The sequence below is a fragment of the Pygocentrus nattereri genome, chromosome 11 (genome assembly GCF_015220715.1).
Source record: "Pygocentrus nattereri isolate fPygNat1 chromosome 11, fPygNat1.pri, whole genome shotgun sequence".
Taxonomy (NCBI): domain Eukaryota; kingdom Metazoa; phylum Chordata; class Actinopteri; order Characiformes; family Serrasalmidae; genus Pygocentrus; species Pygocentrus nattereri.
Genome location: NC_051221.1, coordinates 34,007,140 through 34,033,693, shown reverse-complemented (window position 1 = coordinate 34,033,693; position 26,554 = coordinate 34,007,140). Strand labels below are relative to the sequence as shown.

The 26,554-nt window shown below is 41.8% G+C and overlaps 1 protein-coding gene across 1 annotated transcript; it reads left to right on the top strand.

Moving 5' to 3' along the window:
* Positions 1 to 1,075: 1,075 nt before the first annotated feature.
* On the top strand, positions 1,076 to 26,232 carry nuak1b (NUAK family, SNF1-like kinase, 1b). The gene is made up of 7 exons (XM_017706755.2): positions 1,076 to 2,358; positions 11,711 to 11,831; positions 16,806 to 16,957; positions 18,414 to 18,479; positions 18,654 to 18,773; positions 20,600 to 20,732; positions 21,511 to 26,232. The coding sequence occupies exons 1-7, from the start codon at positions 2,098 to 2,100 to the stop codon at positions 22,560 to 22,562; spliced, it is 1,905 nt and encodes a 634-aa protein (XP_017562244.1). The 5' UTR covers positions 1,076 to 2,097; the 3' UTR covers positions 22,563 to 26,232.
* Positions 26,233 to 26,554: the final 322 nt, after the last annotated feature.

Below are 26,554 nucleotides of genomic sequence, written 5' to 3'. Positions count from 1 at the left end.
TAGAGGAAACTAAGAGAGGGGCTAAGACTTTTCTTGGTACTGTACACTTGTCTTTTAAATTTTAATGCCAAATGTGTAAACAGGACCACACTTACAGATGATAATTCATGCAGTTTCACTGACAAACTTGCAATTGCCTATTTCACTGACACAACATTGGATGATAAGGGGGTTGAAGAGAGGAGAGCAGCCTAAACCTGTACTAAGGCAAAAGTGTAATTACTTTAATGAAATAATGGCTCACGTAGAAGCGAAAGCTGCCAAACCAAGAATAATCAGAGTAGGAGGAAAAAAGTACCCGATCAAAAAACTACCCAAGCACTGAGTCCTCTACAGAACTGCAATGAAACATTTTAATAAATCCAGCAATGTCAGTCAGCAGGAAATCCAGTCTGTAGGTGCTATACTTCTCCTTGTGTGCTACCTTTATTCTAAAACAAAGTGCTAAAGCTTGAAAGTGAGCGCTGTGAGATACAGTAAAGTGGCTGATCCAGCAGAAGAGAAACAATAGAACTGCTGAAATGGAGGAAAAAGTGGTGTCCTTGCAGATATAGCACATAAGTACACTCTTAAAAAAAGACGGTTCTTCAGTAGTTCTTGTGTAATGATAGTGGTTTGGTGTAGATTTATATAGATAACATTCAAAGAACTTCTTGCATGCTTAAAGGGTTCTTTGCATGGTAAAATGGTCCTCCAGATTGGCGAAGAATGTGCTGGACATGGCTCTATACAGAACCTATTTAAAAAGGGTTCTTCTGTTATTACAAGCTTGACATCATATCAATAGCAGTAACCGTTTTGGTGCTATACAGAACCATCAACAGCACATTCTCCATCACGGACCATTGCACCACGCAAATAACCCTTTAAGCATGTAAACGGTTCTTTGAGTGTCCGTGGTTCTATATAGAACCACTATCTGTACTAAAGAGCCCTTTATACTTTGTAAAGGGTGTCTTGGTTGCCTGAGCTCTGTGAGAGAGGAAAGCCCCCGAACAGAAATGAAAACCCCCGCACTCTGAAGTCTGGAGCTGTAGCTCCGCCTCCTGCTCGAGCCTGTCTCGCGCTCTTTATACGCGTCTCCCTCCGCAGACCTGAGCAGATCAGAGACAGAGAGAGAGAGACACACACAGAGACAAACACAGAGCCGGCCTGCACAGAGGAGTCCGTAGAGATGATGGCAGCAGTGAAGACCCCGCGGCTCCTCCACCCTCAGCCCCTGCTCTCCCGGTCACGGACCCCCCGCTCCTCGGCCGGAGCTCCGCTCAGCCAGGCCGCTCCGCAGCGGCGGACAGAATGAGGGACACGCGCCGCCGCCGCCGCCGGCTTCGTCGCTGCTTTCTCGGGAAGCAATGACGGTTGAGGTTTTTCTCTCGTTCGTTTGTTGTTGTTTTTTCACTGCTCATGGCTTCGGTTTTTCGGTGAACTGTTGTTTAGCGGTAGGTCGTAGGCTGCGCGCCGCCCTGTGTGACAGAGATGGTCTGATAGAGTGAGAAGAGAAGAGAAGAGGAGAGAAGAGAAGAGAAAGGTGTCGGCGGTGCGCTCTGAGGGCAAACAGCCTTTATTTCTGTCCGTTTCTCAGGCTAACTAGCTAATGTATCTGTGGCGGACTGCAGCGAGGAGGCATGAAATCCAGATAGTGGACACGGGGGGCGTCTTCAGCGCGCAGCATCTGCTCCACGTCTGATTTCATAGCCGTAGTTAGTTAGCTCAGCGTGTTTAATATGCCTTGTAACATACGTGTGGTTTGTAGTGACCGCGTTAGCCCGCACTGCTCGTCCCTCAGCCTAGAGAGTAGCTCTTAGAGAGCCTACCGTAGCCGGCTATAGGTAGATTACAGTGGCCTGATATGAGGGAAGCGACAGGCATAAAGCCTACATGTTGACATAACATGTTAACATTTCGTCGTTATTTATTTATTTATTGATTATATATATACTATAATTAGGCCTATTAGTAGTAATAGTAATTTGTACTATTATTGATATTTTGAAAGAGAAACTAGTTCAGAAAGACATTTAATCAAGGAGAAGGAGAGAGAGGAAGGAGGAGGAGGAGAAGGGGGGGTTTCTTAATCGATCTCCCCGCTGGTTGGTGATGGATGTCTGTGCCTCCTCGCCTCAGCGGCAGTGCCGCTCTCAGGGCGCAGTGCTTCAGCCTTCAGCGGGCGGGCCGAGCGGGGAGCAGCCGCTCTCTGCTTCGCCGCCGTCTCACTCCGCGGAGGGCAGACGGGGCTCCGGCGTGAAGAAACACCACCACAAGCACAACCTGAAGCACCGCTACGAGCTGCTGGAGACGCTGGGGAGGGGCACGTACGGCAAAGTGAAGAAGGCCATCGAGAGGCACTCCGGCAGAGAGGTGAGCGCAGCCCCTTCACCACTCCGTGATTCCTTAACTCTCTGTGTGTCAGTGAAGGCAGTGAGGAGGCGCGCTGAACAGCGGCAGCTGCTGGACGGGGCTAATGTGTTGTGCTTGGCTCGAGCGCCCGTCTCTCCCCTCTCGGGAGTTCTCTCGTGCACAGCGCGCGCGGCAGGACTCTTGTCAGGATGCGCGCTCGTGCTCCGCGTCTCCAAGGGTCCCGTGCACAGCGTAGGACATTTTAGACCCCCTAAATGAATATTCATTGTTAGTTCAAATCATCAGCAGTGTTTTTAAATGATTCTTCACTGTTCAGCTGTGCCACCTTGTCTCCACGTTCACTGTATGTGTATGTGTATGTATGTATATATATATATATATATATATATATATATATATATATATATAACAGTGATATATGGTTCTTTTTAGGGTTCTATATAGCACCTAAAAGGGTTTTGCTATTGTTTCAATATCAAGCTTGTAACCATAGAGGAACACTTTTGGTGCTAAACAGAACCTTTTTGAGAAAAATTCTACACAGAACCATCTAAAGCACATGCTCCATCAATCTGAAGAACTCTTTCAGAATGCACAGAACCCTTTGTCATGACAGGGCTCTTTGAGTGTTCGTGATTCTACAATATGCAATACATATAGAACCATTTTCTTCACTAAAGAACCATCTTTTTTAAGCGCATACATTTATACCTCTTAGTAAGAGCTTAGTTCCCCCATCCATACTAACGCCCCTGCATGTAGCCATGGATGCGCAGAGCACACGTTGACCTGGGGAAGTGAAAGTGCATTCACATGAAGAGCGTGCACAGCTGTTCCAAATCCCCATGCTGATGCACCGATGCCTCTAATGGCCTCAATAAAATGCATCATTTGGAAAACCCAGTGCTCCAGTCAGCATGCGTAAAACGCCTTCTCACGGTTAAAGAGTTCAGAGTCCTGCGACATGCCAAGACCATGAGAAACATAGAGAAGATCCATAAGTAATCTAATATTAGTACCACATGGTCAAAGCAATGCCTCGCCTCATGCAAGTCCCTAAATACACAAATAGCTCCCCTCAGACGTGGACTTCAAGATTACTGGTGTTTAGGGTATGTGGGTCAAGCACGATGTGTCTTGTGCAGTATGTCTGCTTGATATGGTCATCTGCAAACACAGCAGCTGTCTGGCTATTTGATCAGTAATGGGATTCGAGTGCATCACAGTTCCCTGCATTGGCTCCAGCATCTGAAAACCAGCAGGACTTTGTATGATGAGGGTGGATTTGCACATGCTGCAGGATCGGACTTCGGAAAAGCCGCCTGCTTGGCTGCACTAGGTGATATTTCCATGTGTGAGGGGGGCCAAGGGGAGAATCCCAGTCTGCTTTGCCCAGTGCAATGCCTGTGTAGATGTGTGTGTTAGTGTTAGTGCAGCTCAGTTCTCAGTATATCCATGTTTAGACACTACTGCATTTTAACCCATGTGGTAGTATGGCATGCCTATTTGTTGACTTTGCCTCCAAGCACAGAAAGAAGGTCAAATCCACAAACAGATGCACACATAAATTATCATGAAGTAAACAAAATACAGTACATGCTGATGCTGTAGGATATGTTGGCCACTAAAGTTGCACCACCAGAGCTAGGTTACATGAAGCATCTCACCACAAAATGATTCTTAAATATTAGAGCAAGTGTCACTCTCTCTACCAGTTAAGGTGATCTTAACACTAAGATACTTCCATGAAACTGGGACATGACCAGAATTTTCACATGCTCACAAACATCCACCAATTATAACCAAACAACCACTTTTCATTCTCTTTCATTCTGTGATATCTAGAACCTGTTTTGTAGGTCACAGAACTTAGTGCTTCAAATCAGATTTTGTTGGAATTTGCCAACTCAAATGTTAACATTGCTACCATGATAGCTAATGTGGCGACTAAAGACAGCTCCTTTCTTGAACTCTGAGCCTTTCTTCGCAGTTTGCCGTGATGGTTTGGCTATTTAAAAATGACCTGTTCAGTGTTTTTTTAAGTACTGACCATGTCCACGATATGCCTCAGAAAAAACATATTGTAACATTAAGTGCCATCCATCCATCCATCCATCCATCCATCCATCCATCCATCCATCCATCCATCCATCCATCCATCCATTATCTTCTGTTTCTCCGAGGTTCGGGTCGTGGGGGCAGCATCCAAAGCAATGAAACCCAGACCGCCCTTTCCCCAGCCACTTCCACTAGCTCCCCGGGGGGATTCCGAGGAGCTCCCAGGTCAGCTGGGCAATATAGTCTCGTCAGCGTGTCCTGGGTCTTCCCCGGGGTCTCCTCCCGGGTGGACTTGCCTGTGGCACCTCCCGAGGGAGGCGCCCAGGGTAACATTAAGTGATTTATAATAAAAGTAATTTATAACGGCAGCAATAAATATCGTATTGCCCACCCCTGCTTGGAGTCTTCTAGGGCCTCTGATGCCAATGACCTTTCGCAGCATATAGCCGTTGTGCTTGTTTGTAATCTATGCATCGCTTAATCAAATTTTCAGTAAAATGAGCACAAGACCCAGGGCCTCTTTCACAAACTGGAACGTTAACGTTACTTCCATGGTAGTTAACAAGACAGCAAGCGACTTCTTCCCAAAACACTGAGCTTCATAGCCTGCCCCAGTGGCTTAGTTGTTAAAATACGACTTTACTACCAGTGCCAGTGTGACTGGTAGGATTTTGAAGTCCTGTCGAGCGCATAGTCAGTTTCTAAGAGAGGCAAACACCACAAGTTCATTCTTCACTGAAGGTTATTTGTAGCTATAAGGTAATATTCAAAAACACAACCACAGTTTATAGTGAATCCAAAAAAACAAGTGGATGTGGGACAAAACCTGGTGTTTTTTTGTATGGCAGCATGTTTTTTATCATAAGTTTTGTGTTTTTAAACATGTTTTGGCCACAATATTCATTGGATTGGTGGCCTAATGTAGTGGTCAGTGCAAATTTTTGTATCTGTGTACCCCTGCAATAGAGAAAGAGAAAACAGAGAATAGGAGATAAAGGCAACCATAAAATTGAAAAAAAATGACATCATGGTTTTTAGGTGGAGTGTCACAGTCACGAGCCAAACTGCACGCAAACCAGAGCAGCTTTTTCCCCTATCTCTCATTTACACACCCAAACCCCATACGCACACAGCATATAGTCATGCAGTCAACGTGTATCTCTTACCATGGACTGCATTGTGTATTAATGAACGCCTAGTCTATCCCTGTGGGTGGGTGCATGTGGTTAAGAGACCATGAAAGACATTCGTTTCCATGGCAACACGAATCACTGATGTGGTATGTTATGACACTATAGCAATACCAGATCCACTGGGAGCGCTTTAAACTCTTATGGTTGGGTGAGTTGTGTAGTCCCTCCCTTCGTTTAAATCACAGCACCACCAGTGCTGTCTGGCACGGAGCAGTGTTTGTTTATACATCACCCACCCAGACAAACACATACACACACTGAGGCTGGGGTATGTTTTTGGGCCTTGTGCCAGAACTGTGTCTGTGTCTGTGTCCATTTTTTCTCCAGCTGGTGGTATGGGAGTGTATGACTGTTGGATAATGAAACTAAATATGAACTGCAACTCTGATGCACACCAACATGTCCTTCTCACCATGACCTTCTGTGTGTCCTGTTGGCAGTTTTTGGGTTAGGAAATGAATGTGGGCCATGGCAATTAATGACATCTGTAATACACATACACCAGATTAATATTTTTGCTTTCACCTTCATTTGTTTTAGCTTTCACCTTCAGTTTTGCTTAGCCAATGTGTTTAATACATGATTGTGTTATCATACTGTTGCCTGAGGGACCAAAACAAAAATCAAGAGTGTTGTGTGGACATGGATTGTGTGGGTGTGTGTCAGTGTGTGTGCTATTGTCCAGACCAGGACATATTTGTTATCACCAGTGAATACTCACAGTCATACATTCCTGTGTTATCTCTCGTAGGGACAGAGGTTTCTTTAGAGAGCCTCAGCACAGATAGTCATCCTAGAAACTGCAGCCACAAGACAATAAGGTAGCAGAGGCTGAGGACTTAAAGGCTTCATCCTGATTACTGCTAATGTGAATCCTTGGAGTTAGGAATGAGCAATATGGCAACCATATAACATCACAAAACACCAAGACATTTTCATGATACACGACATATATGTCATTTTTTGAAGGTTTGATAAAATGAAAAAACAGATCCAGTAGAGTAACATTAGAAATACTGTCATTAACACAATAGCTTTTATTCATCGTTTCACAAATTGTGCTGCACTGTATTCAATTAAGCAGAACTAATGGTGCTCTCCTTCTACTGAAACAGCTGTTCAGTGTTCTTTAAGCACTACTGTAATCCTCAATATGTGACAGAATTTAGCACCATGACCTCACTGACTGTCACTCATGAGTCACTCAAAAAAGTGTTGCTTGCAGATATAGTTCAGTAAGGGTGTGCCAACTGCAGAAACACTGCATATGTACAAAGCTTAACGCAACTTTGGATTTTCAACTTCACCCCTTTACCTGGTTGGCCTACACTGAGTGCACATCATGATGCAGTAAGTGGAGTGGGTGCAAGATTTTGCTCAGACTAATACCAAAAGCTCATAACCCCTGACCCACAGGCATGCTGCACAGGCAGATAGAAAAGAGACAGACTGTTATGCAACGTCTTTAGTCTGCATTACTTTAGCAGCTCTCTCTCTGTACTTAATGGAAACTTCAGAAAGAAGGTCAAGGAGGTTGTGGAAATATGACAGATTGTAGGTTTGCATATCGTCGCTTCTGGAACAAGTTTGTAACTCCATTTCTGTTGTTTTTTTATTTAATTAGTTAATTTTTTAAACTTTTATTTAATAAATTTAATTTATTTACTTGTACATAATTTGAGAATGATAAAAATGACATGGTCCAAAATAATTTAGAATAAAATAAAAATAGATGGTTTATGTACCTTTACAGAACTCCACAAGTATGTCCACACATATGTGTGTGTTAATGTGTCTGAATGTTGTTCATATTGTTTAACATGGGGCTCATTTCATGCAGACCCTTGTCTGATTGTAGGGCTTTACTGGCATGTAGACGATGACTGGCTGTGTGTGTAAGAGGCAGAAAGGAAAAGGTTGTGGTGATAGCATGACTGAAGGCAGATAGTGACACATGAAAGGCCATCTTAAAGAGGAAATGAAAATGCCATGGAAAATTAATATCCTGTGGAGGGCTCAAAGGAGAGAAGAGCAGAGCCTGGATTGCCATTAGTGCTGATTTAGGTCTAACATCCTCTATTAGAATCATCAACATAACCATTCCGAAGCTAAATACAGAGCTTTAAATAGACAGAAAATAACATTAACCTTTAACAACTCTCAGGCTTATCCACTAAGCTATGTCAGACAGAGTTAACTAACTGTAAAAGTACAGAATTAAATTACATACAAAGCATAAACACACACACATGCATGCAGAGATCTACTGATGGACAGCAGAAGCTGGGCTATGGAGTGCTTAAACAATGGCCCGGAATGGAAGACATAAGGTTTGGATTGCTAGGTGGTGGAGTTAGATTAGTTGGCTAGACTTGGATCCTACAAGGAGGGAAAAGGACTGGTGTCCATTAAAGTTCCAAGTCCGGATGTTTTGAGAATTGATTCTTTTTAGACTGTTCAAGTCGCTGTAGGCACAGCATTTTTCATAGGCCTACTTCGCATAGTGGATTGGTAGCAGACATGACAGCGTCTTCATTCTTTTCTGTTTTGAACAGATTTCAGCATGGTCATTATTTATCCAGGAGGCTTAGATTCAATCTCCATTTTCCCATGGAAGAAATATTTTGTCCATGTGTTTAGTTTGTTTAGGTTGACGATGATTATTTCCATCAAAATCCAACATGAGAGAGCCATTTTTCCAGTCCCATCATTTTTCCGATTTCCGTATCCAAGTTAATGTCAGGAATTTTGAGCATCATATCTGCTCTTTTTACCTCAGCATTTCAGGTAATATGGCTCAGCCATTTCTGTTTGTAGTGTGAAGACTTCATATAAAAGTCGGAGTTCTTTCATTAGGTGCCTAAATGGAAACAAAACACTACAGAAAGGCCTTTGATAATAGATCTGCTGTTGCCCGGGTTGTGGAACATTTGGCCATAAAGACTCCAGTCTAGTACCAGATCTGTATCAGATCCAAACTTGTTTGACTCAAGATGGCAGAAATCAAGACTACAGTTTTTTAGAACAAAAAATGTCCTTGATTATTTTGGAGGGGAAGTGGTGCTATGAGAGCAGTATCTACACTGGGCCCCTCTCTGGTTCTTTCACATTCCTGCACTCTTATTGTGAGGCTGGCAGGAGGCACATACCTGAGCCATAGATAAACTTCATGAGGTAATGGAAAACAGTTCACTGTGGCTTACCAATAAAGACTGTAAGATTCTGCAGGATTTCAACTGAGCGTGCAGAGAATGGGCCCCATTTATGTATTTATTTATACTTTTTATTCCACGTAATCAAGTTTTGAGCCATTCCGGTCGGGTTTCCTTATAGGGATGTGCTGGATAATTTACCTTCGGCTCTGTGTAGCATGTGGTTTTCGTTTCTCGGAGGAAAGCAGCACTCTGGTGCACTGGGCTCCTCCTTTGGCAAAGACTACAGTTGTCTGTCTTCCCATCCTATCATTAGAGTAGAAGAGATGATTCACCGACAGTCTTGCAGTAAAGACGGATAGGCAGGACTTATACTGTGTCATTAAGTTCCTTACTGTTATAGGGTATGCAGTAAAAGCAAAAAGCTCTGAGCTCTGGGAGGCTTTAACTTACTGTGTTGAAGCTCTGACTTATGATCTGGTGAGTTTGTAAGGACTGAAGAAGAGATATTAACCGATTAAATGTTCAATCAAATAAGGTATGATAAATGCCTATTAAAAGAGAGTGGGTTAAAAACTCAACAGGCATAAGGTACAGTGTTTTGGCAAGTTTGTGCCACAGCCATGTGCAGCAATGCACTTTTACAGTCAGTGGTGCTCTTTTACAAATTCTCACTCGATACTTACTCCTCACAGGTCCAAATCCATTAAACAGGCTATATGTTTTTGGAAAGACACTTATTGCAAAAAGAAAAAAGAGAACTGAAGAGAAAGTTTCTGTTGCTTTACAAAACTGAAAAAATACCAAATATGGACAGTTTGGAAGCAATTTTTTTGCATTGTTTTGGGAAGTAACATCCCTTTCAGAGAATAGCCAGCTTTTGTTTGACGTAATAAAAACCTCTTGGTTACAATGTTCATATAGGAAATCCTTTTTCCATGCAAATATTTTTAATTCCACTTTACACTGTTCCTTTAGCTCTAAAATTGGTCATGAAGCACTTGGGTGGGAGTGTGAGATAGGCAGGAAATCCCTGCCGGCACTTCCTTTTCCTGTAGATGACATCACCCATCAGTCAGCATGAGTTCTTCCCTCTCCACCTTTCTCTCTCAAACACTGAACAACATATCTAGACCTTATACAAGTGCAATTCTTAACTTGTCATAGCCTTGAATTCCAGAAGTTCAATACAGATTGCAACAGTACACTAGCATCCTGTAGATGTTTCTGTTTTTTTCACTAGTACTGTAGATTTTTTGGGTGCCTTGCACTGAATATGAGGGCCAGTATGTATTGAATATCTAAGAGCAAGCATGCTGTTCTAGTATCAACTTCCCCATCCCTACGCTCATATTTATCAGGATATGAACGACGAAACAGAATCGAGAAACCTGACGTTTAATGTGTCTGACTCCAGTATTACCTATTCCCACAACCTGTCTTCCCCAGCATGCTGGGGGAGAGATTCAGTAATGTGAGGCTTTTCAGTTTGATTACTCCTGAGAGGCTCTGCTGTAGGTGCACTTCTATTATGTAATCAAGATGGATTTCTCTAACGTATGAAACCACTGTAATGTACTCTTGTATATACTTAAGAAATATGCTGATCAGAGAGGGCTCAAAACTAATGAGATCATTTTAAAATGATGGAGAACTAGGTCCCCCCCAGCATCGCAGGAGATTCACAGGGCCTTAACTTTGTTACACTGCTTCAGTAACATGCTATGTAAGTTCATTTTACATATTATACTCTTATGTTAACATTAGATCATCTAGAAAATCTCTGCTTATCCAAAAGTAGGGAAGCTATATGCTGGAACATGTGGTATGTGTTCTCTACCATGCAATCTGATCCATCTATTAGAGGGGAATCTGTCTTGAGTCCTAGGTCTCAGTGAGAAAGCATTCACCAATCCCTGCTGTCCACAACAGCAGAGTAAAGACACAGAGAGAGCCTCCATTACTGCAGCCCGTGCCATGCTCTTTCCCAAACAGAACACCTTCATTTTCTCTGAGGAGCTTTGAAAATGACACACTGACTGTCTGAAATGGCTGGGTTTGAAGTGTAGGCCTCCTTCTTAGATCTGTGCTTGCTGGATCAGGCACATTCCTCTGTCTTTGAGCTTCAGTTGAGGTTAGACAGGGTGGTTTGAATTTCTTGCTAACTGTTTATTAACTTATTAAAAACTAAGGCTTTATATGTGGGCCCACATTTTAGTTTCTCACTCTGTACTACATAACTTGATAATAAATAGGGACACACAAATATATCAGTAGGCTTTAAAAATTGTATATCAGCATCAGACAGATATTTCAAACCAATATTTGAAGTAGTAATTGCATTCTGGAAGATCAGTGATGCTGATAATATCTACATCTGTGCTATAATATGCACATTTTACTAATTTACTGTAAATCTAACCTTGTAAGCCTTTAGAAATAAATATATTTCTATGTAATACTAATGGAGGTGAATATAGTCATAATGTTTACGTACCAGCATCAGCATTAAGAGATCTGTACAAGAAAAATACCGCATATCGGTCTTGGCTTACAGTTTGCACATTGGTGCATTTCTGATACCATATTAAGATTATCTGAATAACAAGCCTGCATTTTATGTAGCAAAGGTTTCATATACACTCCATCATTTTTCCACTGCATTTCAAAATAGCCTTCATTTAGGCTACACATCTCATAAAAAATGTTTCTGTTATGTACTACTTCACAGCAAACAGCACTTTGTAGAGTTTCAAATAGAATGAGATTGAATTAAACATTAAATGTGAGTGAAATCTGTCCTAACTTGTGTCTAAGTTTACAAAAAAGCTGGAAAGTCAGTATATGTTCTGTTGGATCTAATGAGTTAATAGTACGTTGTGACTGACTTTTATGTGGCTTGATGACTGAATTATGTGCTAAATCTGTTCCTCTGTTTCATCCCTGCAGGTTGCTATAAAGTCGATCAGGAAGGAAAAGATCAAGGATGAACAGGATATGGTTCACATCCGTCGGGAGATTGAGATCATGTCGTCACTCAGACACCCCCACATTATCTCTATTTATGAAGGTTTGTCTGTTTGTCGTCACATCTATTCATTCATAAAACCATCCAATCATCTATCTGTCTAACTGTCTGTCTGTCTGTCTGTCTGTCTGTCTGTCTGTCTGTCTATCTATCCATCCATTAAAATATTATTTTTAAATTTATTCATAACTTATGTTTTGTTTATGTCAGAATCACATATCTATAATTCTTTGCCTCATGCTGCCTCTACCCATGTGGGAAAAATCTTTACTGCTGAAGTTATAATTTATGCACTTATTTTATGTGTCATTTTATCATTACTCTCATCTGTCTGCATGCCAGTTTGTGTGCACCCTCTGTAGTCTGTGGCATGATGCAAAGTTTTAGAGTAAAGATGTCACTGTTAGATCTCAACTGTAGCTCCTTCTGGATGTTATTAATCATCTGTGTGTCTGTGTGTACTTTAGAAAGTGTGTGTGTGGTGGAGGATAAGTGTGCATATATATGTGTGTGTGTGTGTGTGTGTGTGTTTAGAGGCAGATGTCTGTGTCTTTGTGTGCGCTGAAGTGGGGTGTCTGTGGGCAACTTTCCACACATCTAAGGGGTCTCTTCTTTATTCCTCTTCGTCTTCTTGATCTTGAGGCCAGACATCTGCTGGTGGTTTCAGTTGGAGCAGCTGGGAAACAGACTCGGCTCTTGGAGGGAGAGGGGCTTTCTCCCTCTCACTTTAATGCACTAAAGCGTCTGTGACTTGGCAATGAATTAAACATTATTTTTCAATGAATAAGTAATGACCACCTTTTCACAACTAATGAATTACTGATACAGTTCTGTACAGTACAGTTACTCTTTTTTTCAGTGCGTTAATATGCATATACTTAAGCCAGATGGGTCAGTGTGGGGCTTAGTTAAAAATAAACAAAGGAGTGACTGAATAATAGTCAGTGTGTTTCTTCCCTTGGGGCAGTGGTTTCTAATCCTGGTGCTTAAGGTGCCCTGCCCAGCACATTTGAGTATTTTTCCGGCTCTAACACATTCCCTCTAACTCAGGAAGGACTTGTTAATAGTAGGATTAGGTATGTTAGAGTAGGGAAAATGCCAAAATGGGTAGGACAGGGATGTCCCAGGATCAACATTGGGAAGCACTGCATTAGGACATGTGGCCTTCTAGTGCCACCCAGCCCTCACAAAATTTGCAAGAGCAATTTTTCCACTTTAAACATTGTATAAGTGGTTTCACAGTTATTAGAAGTGTGAATCCTTTGTGCAACATGCCATTTGCCTTACCTGTGCGTGTTGTTGTTTTGGGTTGGGTGGGTGCAAAATACAATCAATAATCCCATTAATCCTGATTTTTTTCACAGTAACAAAATATCATATTAATAATTTTTGATGTCGCCCTGGACTAGTTAAAAGTCACACAATGCTATTGGACATCCTTTTAAATTTCAGTGCACTTGTTTTTTTTTTCCTTTGAGAAAAGAGTGTTACAGTATTTTTAAACCTCAAATCTGTATGGTATGGTTTCTCAGAGTAACTTCAGCCTGTTTTCAACAGGAACTGACCAGGCTGCATTAAAAACACATTTTTAAAAATCTGTCAGTCCCGCAGTCATCATAATGACATTTTGACAGATCCATTCCAGACCTTCCTAAAATGACAAAATGTAGATATTTGCAAATATTGAGAAAAGCCACTGCAAACTGCCTTCAACAGTCACAGAAAAAAGATCCTGGTGGGACTGTAGTTTCCTGCTATGTCTATCTGTGTCTTTTCTCATGTTACTCCCTTTGCAATATGGGTGTTACTGTGCCACGTCGGGCCTGGCCGATACCACATTAGCTGACTTTGCCATTTTCTGCAAATTCTGTGTTTATTAAGTGGTGCACGTCTGAAGAGAATCTATATTTGCCTGTGCGCGGTGTCATAATTCAACCCGTGTTGTGGTTGGCCTGGCTCAGAGTGTCTGAAATGATGATTAGGAGAAAACACCCCTCCAAACAAGCGAGGCCTCTAGTCTCTGTGCGTGCTTCGTTTGCTATCACCACAGCAACCGTTTTTTTGTGAAAGCTGTGTGGTTTCTGGTATACCTTGTTAAACTGTGTTTACTGTTGTGGGTTGGCCTTCTACCAAAATAGCACTGGAAATGTATAGAAACAGAGACGTATATCCGGCAACACCCATATCAGCCATTAAGTGCGTGTGTGAGGCAAAGCTGAACCAGATGTGAGTATGAATAGGCTTTTCCCTGCTAATCGCATCCTAACTCACTAGTATACATGCATTTGCTTGTCACTTAAGGCATAATTTATAAGATAATCTCATTTGTGATGCAGCACCCACCAAGAGCCGCACTCATTCTCTTTTCTGTTCCAGTCTTTGCAAATATTTTTCTCTTAAGCTAGTAGCTCTAGCTTAAGTTGTACTTTTGGACCAGCATAAAGGTGTCTGGGCGAGCTGGTTGCAGCACACACTCTTGTAGAGCTAATTATAGCTCTGTTGCCCAGAGTGGAGCTGAGTGTAAGTGTTAGGGAGTTTAAAAGGGCTGAGTGACATATGAACAATGCACAGTAATTGCAGCACTGTAAGTAGAATGGCTCAAGAAAGGGGCAGAGTGACGGGCGAGAGGAGCCCAGCGGCCCACTGTTAACTGAGGTTATGTAATCTGGCTAATTATCCCCCTGTGAAGCTGAGAGAACTGGGGATAAGGGGTCAGAGGCCATGGCTAATGAACATACACACTGAGACAGCTCAAAAGTCTCCCTATGTCATGCCAGGTCATGGACTGGGAGCACCTCTAGAGACAGATTCCATCCCAGTGGAACCACAGAAGATGATTTTAGCACAGGTCAGAGTCAATCAGAATCAGGTGGGTATTTTAAATGGACTTCTCAAGGGATTTTGGAACTTTAGTGTGCCTTTGGCCATGTTATCGTGTCTTTGCAGGGTTAGAGTGTGGGAAACTGGAGAGGAGTCTGATGGGTACATACTGGACATTTCATTGCACATTCCAGCGAAGTGTATTTATCCTCACACTTTATTGGTGTCATGCAACACATCTTGGCCTTAAATAGATAACCATTAAGCATGTTTGTGCCATGCATAAAACAGAAACAACCTGTTTCACTCATAAAAAGAATAAAAAAATCTTTGCATGTCTTAGGTTTATGGAATATTTGTTGATCAGACACCATCACTGATGGAAATAAGAAAAGCATTTAGTTGTGATACATTTTTAACATGTAGCTAAAAAGTATTTTTTGATGCTGTGTAAGAACCAAGGGTTCTTCAAAGAAACATATACAACTAGTTTTCCATCATAACAAAGAACCAATTGACCATGCAATGCCATGTATGTGTTCAGTTGGTTATTTGAGTGTTCATGATTCTATATAGAACTATTGGCCTTACTAAAGAATTCTTAATAAACACTTTTTTAGGAGTGTTGTTTTACCTTCTGGATGTTTTGTCCTCGCCAAGTCAATTATCAGCCATACATTACATTAAATAAAGAAGGACAAAAGGAGTATGTGCAAAAAAATGACAAGAGTTATTTGGAAACATAATTGATGCTTTGGCCTTGAATTGTGACCCCTCATCAACATGCAAACAGTTGCTTACAGCAGAGCTGTGGAACTTAACAGCCGCCTGCTATATTCCACAGCGTGGTGCGAAGTGCATGATTTACTGCAAAGGGAACAGTGGCACCGTGTTCTCTTTCCTTCCCTGCCTTCTGTTCCTCTGCTCTCTCTCTCTTTCCTGTATTTGCACAATCTCCAGAAGGCCTAGCACTAGCCTTCCTGCTGAGTAGTTAAAGGAATGGTTTGGAAAAATTCAAGTTTATACAATTTTCCACAAAAAAATCTAATTTGCAGTTTTCCCCTTACTCCATTTGTGGTCAGTCGGCCAAGAGATGTTTGGTGTCTGACATTTACATCTTTGATTTTGCACTGCAGCTAACAAATAATGGAAATTTGTACTCCACCAGTTAGCTGTTACGTAAACCACACGCCAAACGAACACACACTTGCCTCAAGTATTGTGAAGCTGTTAAGTAATCTCAAATAGACAGCCTTATGTGGTTTGCTTATGACATACCTATCTGACCTACAGCATGGCAGAATAGTTTATTTGATCTATAAAGAATGGAGCAAAGTTTACAATAAATTCAGGCTTTAAGGTGGCCACTACTATTGTTTTAACTACTTGATATAGTTCTACTTTAAGAATGTTATACAGTGTCATCTGACAGTGACTGTCTGTGTGTTTGTGCCTACAGTGCTAGAGGTAAATAGTTACTGTGGTAAATGACAACTGGTCAACTGGTAAAAATGAGTAGTCATGCTACCCCTAGTAGTGAGGGTAAAATCCTTTAAATGTCATTGCTGCAAATGCATGCATGTGAGATGGTGTAGGCAGATTTGAGCTTCAGTGTAGTGCCAGTATATCTTTCTTTCCCTGGCCAAGTGACAGGCACAGCCTGTTGGGGCACACCGCTGGGTGGGGTGCTCCTTTAAAGGAGATTTGGGGATTTTTGGGCTTTGACAGAAGCAACCGCATTCTGCTGCAGAAATCGCAACGTTTCACTGTAATTTGCTGTGTTTGTTGTCATTACACCACAAGCTCGTCTATGGCTTTTCCTGAGTCTCATGCTCATTAGTGGTTTTAGCCATGACCCTGTGAACTCTGTGAGCTGCCCAGTCAAAAATATTTACTTTCTCTTTATTTTCTGAATGTCTGTTGGATGTTGAGTGTCTATTATTTTTTTAATTTTTGTTCCAATCTCAGTGAACTTGGGAGGTTGAGAGGGTTTTATTTTTAACTGGAACACTTCTTTTGAAATTGCTACCTCTGTGGCTATGTTTCTCTTAATGTGAACATTTGTCATATATTTGGCACCATGTGTTTGGACACATCCACAGAAATACAGAGCAGGTAGATCAGATGTTTTATTTAGGCGAGTACTGTTTGCGGACTGTTTTCACTGAAGTATCTTCTATCTGTTTTGTGTTACAGTGTTCGAGAATAAGGACAAGATTGTGATCGTGATGGAGTATGCAAGTAAGGGGGAGCTATATGACTACATCAGTGAGCGTCGGCGTTTAACGGAAAGAGAGACACGACACTTCTTCAGACAGATTGTCTCTGCTGTGCACTACTGCCACAAGGTACCATTATGTTTCTTTTGCTAGCATAGTTTCCTCTACTTTCCCTCTGTTCCTTCCTCTTGGGCTTGGCTCCCCCTCCAACCAGCCCTGTGACCTTTTTTGTGTACTTGGGCTTTCGTTCACAGCAGCACGTGAAGTTATTTAATAAAACTCTGGGATACACACAGAATACGTCACCTTTGCGAGCATGTTGTCTTTGGCCCACTCGCGTTTAGGAGGAATCTCCGAATGACAGCCTGATGGGAAGCAGCTTTCCATCTTGAGTTGTGCGTTTAGCCATTCAGCTTAGCTTTCAGCAGAGTAATACTCTAGCCTGTCACAGAGCATGTACTCATTTGGTGGGCTGCCCGAAGCAAGAGAGAATTGAGCAGGCCACACATACTGCAAACATTCTGCCTGTAAGCACTCTCTGGGATCTTTCCACTTTTGTCTTTCTGTCCAGTCTTTCATTATTGTTTCCCTCCATGGATCAGATCTCTCCCCGGTTTCCACTGTGTGCAAAGGGTAAGACCTCCAGCAGCGGCTCCATCCCCCCCACTGTGTTCACTTTGGAGCCAGGTCCCACACAAATTCAGTGCTGGGTGGGCTGCCCTATTGACATCTTCGCTACAGCTGAGAGGCAGATGATGTCATTTCCCTGCCTGGAGATGCTAACTGGTGACCTTTGGTGACTAGTGTGGGTCACTGTCATCACTCTGGGCATCAGCACTGGCACATTCATGTTTGTGGGCTGGGTTGAGATGACACACGATGTACCATGCCTAGCTGTCGTCTCTTGGCCCATCTGCTTGGGTCAGAAGCATGCAGAACATGTATTCCCCCATTCATGCTGTCCAAGTTGGAAGTGCATGGTGCATAGCCACATCGCTAATGAACTCAACTGCGACGGAACTCACGATCCTAATCTCGAACGGCTGTGCTTCTGGCCCTGCTTCCCACATGTTAATTGCTGCTTTAAAAGAAACGCTAATGATACAGCCGGGTTTTAATCCAGAGCTGGTGTGAGAACATAACTCGCTCTAGTCTGTAATTACAGATGTGTGTTTACGGCACAGATGTTAGTTGGTTGATCTCAATATGTTGCCTATGACCTCAGTAAATATAATAATGTGGTATTGTCCAAGGAGGCTGTACTCTTTACGTAACTACATACTTCAGCTGTTAGAACATCGAATAATCCCTCATTATCTTTATCTGTGGCTCTTATGCAGGACTCCTTATAGCTGGGTAGTGGAAGGTTAGGTTAGGGGTTCAAAAACTTAGATATGAACCAAGAGGTCATGGTTTAATCCCAGCTTTTAACATCTGCTACTGTCACTGTGCTCTAGAGCAAGGCAGTTTAGACTTTGTCCAGGAGGGAGTGCCTTTATAGATACCATTCGAAAGACCGTTTGAGCGTAAGCATCAGTGAAAATGTTAAAACTATAACCTAGTTTATGTTTTTTATCTGTTCCAGAATGGAGTTGTGCATAGGGATCTGAAACTGGAAAATGTGCTACTGGATGAGAACTGTAACATAAAGGTGAGGTCTCAATTAATAATTATTACATTTTGATATTATGGAATTCACTTAATTGTGGAAGTTACATGTATATCTGTCTTATATATAAAAAAAACAAAAATACAGCATCATAATGACTAGGATGTCTCTCCACACTGATGAGCAGTGCAAGTAACAATATATCTGTCTGAGCAGATTGCTGACTTTGGCCTGTCCAACCTGTACCATAAGGACAAACTCTTGCAGACGTTCTGTGGCAGCCCGCTGTATGCGTCTCCAGAGATTGTCAATGGAAGACCTTATCGGGGCCCTGAGGTAAGACATTTTTATTTACATTACATTCATCTCTATTATTTGACAGATGCCTTTATCCAAAGCAAAGTGAAGCAAATACAATCCATGCAAAAGTAAAATAGTGCAGAGGCATATTGAGGGCAATAAAATAACTTTTGAATCACTTTAAAACTAAAATAAAAAAATTATTCAAAAGTTCCTTGTAAGAAATTTAGGGATCCTGTAGTTTAAGCCATGTGTTACTTATATGGTAAATCACTGGAGAGAGCATCACTAATCTCCAGGCTCTTCCTCTCAGGGTGTGTGTGTGTGTGATGAGGCAGACAAAGAGAGTTACTGGGGCATTAAGTTGCCCCTTGATATGATTATCCAGCCCCCAGATTGGACCCACAAAGCAGACCGACAATCTAAGATCAACCTTTTAGCCTTCAAGCCTCATAGCTCTAGTAACTCTAGTTTGATGTTCCACATCAGCCACAGTCCTTCAGCCACAGTCCTTCAGCGCTGATCTAAAATCAGCTACATCCTCTCCCTTAACTTCTGTGGATGCGTAGTGAGTTTCTGACAGCTAATCAGGAGATGAGAGTTCCTTCTTATTTGTAGCGATGAGCGTCATCATGTGCTAAAAACTAAGACTGATTTGAAAAGAGTCCTTCTGCATAGAGATGCTTTGTTAGGACTTTGAAGTTTTTATGATTGCTGCTGCCTGGATACGTCTTCACAAAGGCATTCAAATGAGTTCCACAGGCGAGGAAGTTAAAAATGGTTGTTTTCAAGAGTATTTCTCTCTGTATTTCTGCCTTGTACTTTTTGTGGTAGGTAGAAAGAGAGAGAAAGAGAGAAGAGAGAGCACAAGTCCCGTAAAACGCTCCCTGTTTACAAAGCAATTGTTAGGCGTTACCAAAATACCAGAATGTGGCAGTTGACTGTTCTATAACAAGTTCAGTCCATATTTTTAGACCCGAAAGCAGAGGCTTTCAATTTGCTTTAATTTGCTGCAATTTTCCTACGGGTACAAAAAAAAATACTGCAACTCGGAGATTGTAATCAAAATTACGATACTCTTAAGGGAAAAGCCACAAATTACAGTCAGCAAAGGGGAATAAATAGCACACACAATGGCTGTGTCACCTTGTCGTGATCAGAATCTCTCCATACTCTGACTGATGAGAGGAAGGCCTTGAGCAAAACAATTTGTGAGGAAGTCTAATCACTCAAGACTTACTATCTGATTTCCTGTGACCCGACACCCATGCTGGGCCTGGCAAGCCATCAAGAGATGATTTGTTTAATGAGCAGAATTTGCCTATAAAAGAGGGGAAAGGTTTGGAGTTTTTCGAGGTAACTCAAGTCTGCCCTCAATATTAGATTTGCCCTTATTAGCACTTTTTATCTTTTATTTACTCTTCCTTGTTCCTTTACCATAGCTGTAGGCCTTATGTAAGTTGCCTTGTGTGTGCTGAGAGAGTGAGCTTACATAACAGGAGGCCCAAAAAGCAGGAGGAAATGGCTGATAGCATGAGTGGTGCTTATCTGAGAAGTGCACAGAATTACTGCACACTTGATTGTCTGGTTGTCACAGCATTAAAGAAAAGACTGTTATTGTACCTCGACCACCATGTCAAAAGCAAAAAAAAAAAAGGTTGAATACACCATGTGGATTGGTGTAATAATAAATCCTGATTGTGTCTATGGAAACCTGGTCAGAGCAGTCCTTTCCCGTGATGTGATATCTGATCTTTAGAGTGCCTCTCTTAAGCAGTGCGGAATGTGGATTTTGTTCTGCAGTCTCTTATACTCCTTATTGTCCAGAGTCAGCAGATGCCAGTGTTATCTCTTCCCTGCAGGTGGACAGTTGGGCGCTGGGAGTGCTGCTTTATACTCTGGTCTATGGTACGATGCCATTTGATGGGGGCGATCACAAAAACCTCATTCGCCAAATCAGCAATGGAGAATACAGAGAACCCACCCAGTCATCAGGTACAGGGCTGTTTGAGGAACATTTTATCTGTTGCAGCCTAAAAAGACTGGCAAGATGTGATTGGGATGGGTGTCTAAAATTATATAGATAGATATAGATATAAACTGCCCACAGCATGTCTGAAGTTTTATTACACACTTTTATACCCTAAGAATAGCTCAGCCAGTTTGCACTGAAATCTGTGTAGTTACTGACTTAGTATTTAATAAGCCTGGGTTATTTAAAAGGTTAAAAAGTAATGAGACATATTTATGGTTTTGGTACAGAGTTTTCTTGTGTGTTACTTGGATTCAGTCATAAATGAACCCATAAATGCATGGATGTTTTAATCAACCATTTGTACATACTTTGCGTCTTAGCAACCTAGCATTTTGGCTCAAAACTGCAATAATAGTGTAAATCTGTCAGAGTATTTTATTGACAACATTAAAATGAATACATATTTTGTTATATTTTGATATTTGGTGTGTGGTTTGTCCAGAAAAAAATGAATGACCTAAGGGAGGGAGTGAGCAACCCAGCGTTTGCATTTAACATTTAATTAGATGCTAAATGAATAACTTACTTATGTGGTATTATCCTGACATTTACATAGAGTAAATTGTTACAAATCAGTTGATCTGATCAAGATGATGACATATATTTATGGTTTTGATGTTGCTTTTGTTTGAGCACCTTACATGCTGTTTGTTTTCAGTGTACTTAATTAATTTGTAATTAATTTGTATGACAAAATGACAATTATCCTAAAGTGTACATAACTGCATACTTTTTCAGATGCGCGTGGTCTAATTCGCTGGATGCTGATGGTGAACCCCGACAGACGGGCTACGGTGGAGGATATTGCAAATCACTGGTGGGTGAACTGGGGTTGGAAGAGCAGTGTGTGTGACTGCGAGACCCAACGTGACACTGGCTCACCCATGCTGGCACGCCTAATCGACTGGCAGAGTCGGACAGAGCCACGAGCAGCCAAAGGTGCCCGGCCTGAACCACTCCTGCTGGTCCGCCAGCGGCTGAAGAAATCCAAGAAGGAGAACGATGGTGGGATGCCCCACTGTAAAGGCGATGACAACCTGGGCCTAAAGAGACCTAAAGGAATCCTGAAGACACGGCCTTCAGATGAGCAGCGCTCTCCCAGCCTGGAGGACATCGAGCTGGTCCCTGCGACAAAAGAAGCAGAGAAGGAGTCGGGATCTGCTGCTGGCCGAGAAGAAGAGGAGCCCACACTGACGGGAGGCTCTCCAGCAAAGATGGTGCCTGTCTTGCCTAAGAAGGGCATCCTGAAGAACAATCAGCAACGGGAATCAGGGTACTATTCTTCTCCAGAGCGCAGCGAGTCCTCCGACCTCTTAGGTGGCAGCATAACTCCACTCGTTGCCAGCTCACCACCGAAACGTGCCGTAGGTAGGAAGGGCATTCTGAAACGTAATGGCAAATTCTCCACCTACAGCGCCATGCCTTCCATGAGCGTTCTCGGGGAGCCGCCGTCTGCTGATTCGGGGTTGTCACGCAGCCAGAGCCGCCCGTCCAGCATCGTGGGTGAAGACAGCAGTGTCCTAACCAACAGTTCCTTCAGTGGAGTGGACTGGCCTCCCATCGCCCCGCGGCCCAACATCAGAGGCTGTGTGTCTGCGGAGAACCTGCTCCAACTGGCCAACTTCAAAGGGCTCCAAACGGCTCCGCCCCTGCACGGAGGGAAATTTGGACGAGCCGCTCCAGGGCAGGGCTCTCCTGGGGACAACAGCAGCTTCTCCCTGCTTGGAGACCTGGATGACATGACTCAGGTGTACCAGCAAGCCCTGGACATCAGCAGCAACCTGTCGTAGAGAGATAGAAGACAGAAAGAAAGAGGAGGCAGAGAGGAATATGTGTGGGTGTGTTTGCTTCGTGTATCTCTGACGACCAGTGTGATGCTGGGATAATCTGATCAGGAAGCTGACCTTATTTAATTGGGTTTATACACTACCAAACACTACAATCACACCAGTGCCAGCTTAGTAAAGTAAGTCTCCAATAGGTAAAGTGATGGGTAAAGTTAGTTACTCCTGCCTGCCCTCAACTTTCACGAAGACCAGTGCTGAGTTCAAATGTTTACATGTTAAAGCATAAGGTGAGTTAGAATCACACATAGACACCACACAGTGGAAGGCTCTTAAAATGAAAAAAAAAAAACAAAGGAGCCAAGCTGAGTTTACAAAAGCACCTTAAAACTCACATAGAGCACATGTTGTGATCTTTACTTCCTGTAAAAAAAGAAAAAGAAAACCAGGGTCTTGCTCAAAAAGAACTGTCAGTGTCATTTATTTATTAATATTTTGCGTAGAGTTAGCGATACAGAACTGGTGTGGTCTGGCTGTACTGGAAGAGTGGGAATCTCAGTCTCTCCTTTAACTCAAATGGAACTGACATATATAATTATTATGCTATTTAATTAGTTATTAATCATTAAGACTTCATACATGAGACATGAGGCCTCATATATATCATGACAAACTCTTACTGGTCTTATATCTAGACTCATATGTATGGGAATATGTAGGAAGTGCCTTTTTTAATTCATATGGAATTATGTATGTCATTTCCTCAAAGTGGAGAGAGATGCCGGGTGGAGCCATCACCAGATGTGCTGTTGTGTTTTGAATTGAATGTTAAGAGACCCAGGACCTCAAAGTGCAAAGCCTTTTCTACAGGCACATTTGCCCACCACTTCTTAGAGGTTACTATTAGCTTTACTGGTCGTTTTTTCAGTCACTGTTGTGTGATGAGGGTTTTTTGTTTCACGCTTTACTTAAAGGTTGACGATTCTGCTGATCCTACATGAAGATGAAAGGGCAGCTTGTAAAGCTGCTAACCCGTTCTGACCTCTCTGAATCCTTCACACAATGACTTTGTTTCTGTCTGTTCTGCTGCCTAGTCTAAGGTTTTATCCTCAAAGGCTTTAAAAGGCCTGCCCGTGTCTGACTGACTCTTAGAAGAGTGCTTGTGTATTATTTTTACTCTCTGGGTTTTTGCCTGTGTGGTTTCTTGATTGAACTGAATTGCTTTTTAAGCCCTCTGGACATCTTCACCTTAGCAGGCAGATTTTTCTTTGTTTTCTGTTTTTTAAACACAAGGTAACACTTTCAGATGCACTCTCAGTTCCCAGGAATGCAACAGGCTAAAACAGGCAGTTTAGATATGTCCACTGTTTTTCCTGGAGAGCTGAAGTCACTCGTTGTTTATATCTACTTATGTCCACTCAGAAAAGCACAGCTTACTGATTGACCAGTATGGAGAGTAACTGATCACACTACGTGAACTCATAAAATCGCTCAGTTTGCCGTGAGCTCTGGAGCACTGAGCCCATGGAGGAGTAAAAAAAAAAAAGTAGGCAAACATAATTGTTTTCAAAACAGTGGTGATCCAGCAAATTCCAAAGGCTCTTCGCAGTGGCACGTTTGTACTAGATCTTGTTTGAATGTAAAGACTCTTTGCTGCAATACATACTTAAATGAGTGGGGCCTTCACTCTCACCATTGCTCTTAACCTAGTATAGTGTTAGTTTGATTGTTAGCTGTAGCCTTAACGTTGTACTGAGATTCCATAGAATTTGTTGTAGAAGGTATGTGAGTGTAGATGTTGGGCAGATTTAGGTGGATTTAGAAAACGATGTTAGTGGTAGGTACGAATGGTAGGTGTGATACTTTTCCAGTAAGTGGGTTTTGTGAATGATATACTGGAAATAGGTGGCAGCTGTTATACTGCTGTGAATTGAGAAAGATGATTGTAAGTCTTGACGTAGCATGATGGAGTAGGTAGAAATTAAGAAAGTAAATGGGAAGTGTGGTTTTTTTTGTTGTTTTTTTTTTTGTGGATCCAGATGACTGAAAGAGAAAGTTCTTGTGAATAAGTCAGCATTTTTCACATGGCAGAGATTGTTCCTCAGTTCCTGTTTGTTCACCCCCAGCAAAGGCCCATCATCTCTAACAATTAATTGCAGGAGGACAGCTTAAATAGATCAGTCTCCAAAACCACAATTCAGTTTCAGTCCCCAAATCAACAAACTAATTGACATCTTTGGAACATATGAAGGCAGTTTGTGCAACAGAGGTCCTGGGTACAGAGAAAAATGAGACACCCTTTGTGTATCGTATTGTATTGCATTTTTGTATTGCATTGTCTTGTCAACTGGATTCACAGTGAAGAAATTATACTATGTTAGTATTTCATTTTATTATGCTTCAGTTTTTGATTCTCCAAAATATTGAACCTTTATCATTTTATTTTATTTTGCTTTATTTTATGTTATTTTATTTTATTTTATGGCAGAAATATGGATGTGGTAGTCACTGATCTAACTGGGGCCGAAATATCTGAAACGTCTCATAGTAAGAGTGCTAGTCTGACACCTTGTCCCTGTTCATATACAGTAATTAAGTTTACTAGTATATAAGTACTAGAGGCAAACACTGATCCCAAAGCATTCATACTCTGATGCCTACAGCCCCCTCATCCTAGTGCTGAGCAGATAGTGGACAGTGTTCAGCAGCCGAGTGGAGGTACTCTAAGCTAGCTAGGTGTGTTCTCACTGACACAACAGGCAAATTTCAGCAGCTCCTTCATTCTGGAGCTACTATTCCAAAGATCTCAGAATCCACCTTAAGTGGTCTAATCCCACATCGAGGTTCAGTTCAGGCTTATTGGTCTCCATTGCTGACGAACACTGAGCACACTGTAAATCACCCTAAAGTGCCATTGTGCTGTGACGGGTGGTCAGCACGCAGTTCACCTTCACCACAGAGTGGTAACAAAGAAAGGACGAACATGAAGCCACACAAGAATAGATGAATTGATGAGCTGCAAACATGCTTTCTGCCAAACTGGAATTAACTGGTGCATATCTGTTAGTTAGCAGAAAGTCTACTTATAGGAAAACTTGACTGGATATTGTTACTGACAATAAAAAAGATAGTATTATTATGTTATTTAAGTATTATTTTTTGATTATTTTTGTTATGATTCATTACTATTGTTGGCCAAAGCCACAATAATCATTTTATTTTTGGCCTTATTGATTTAAAAAACCTGTACTGCCGAGGTGGTTTTTGTTTCAGTGCCTTTGCTATCTTTCATGATCATGTTTAATTTTTTGATAAGGATAACAGTTGTGTTTTTATACTCTATTTATTGGTGGTGAAGCCATTTTGCTTGATGTAACGCCACTCTATGCCTCGCCTAAGACTATGTGGGGTGAATATATTTAGATATAAATTGTGATGACATGGGGGGAAAGAGAGAGAGAGAGAGAGAGAGAGAGAGAGAGAGAGAGAGAGAGAGAGAGAGCATGGGCTGTAGTTACATCATTGTGTTGTACAGGCTTTGGTTGACTGTTTGTTTGAGGCGCTGATGCTTGTGTTTAGATGGTAAAGTTGAAAGTGGTAAGTGGTCAGCATCTCTTATGTATGGCAAAACCAAGCCACTGTAAAACCAGCTCAATAAATGGATCATTTCAGAGCAGCTTTTGCATCTGTGAGCTTTTTTGGCATGGTGACTGAATGCTTTCTCCTGCCTTCATGTTAAAATAGCTACTCTTGAATGAGTTAGAAAGCAGCTGTCATAAAGTAAGTAGAACAAGGAGATGAAGAATATGAAAAAGATGCCAAAAAACAACAGGGTGGAGTTAGAAGAACGACTTATTATGTCTTGTATGGATTATATGTCTTCACATTTCAGAAGACAAAAACATTTTTTAAACTTATTTATCTTTAAGGGAGAAGCTTACAGAGACAGGTCTGATTTTCAGTTTTTTTCTGTCTCTATCATAAAAACAGCAAATCAA

Coding starts and splice junctions, on each gene's coding strand:
- nuak1b (XM_017706755.2), top strand. CDS start 2,098: ATGGATGTCTGTGCCTCCTCGCCTCAGCGGCAGTGCCGCTCTCAGGGC. Junction 2,359..11,710: donor AGAGGCACTCCGGCAGAGAG/GTGAGCGCAGCC, acceptor TCATCCCTGCAG/GTTGCTATAAAGTCGATCAG. Junction 20,733..21,510: donor AGAACCCACCCAGTCATCAG/GTACAGGGCTGT, acceptor ATACTTTTTCAG/ATGCGCGTGGTCTAATTCGC.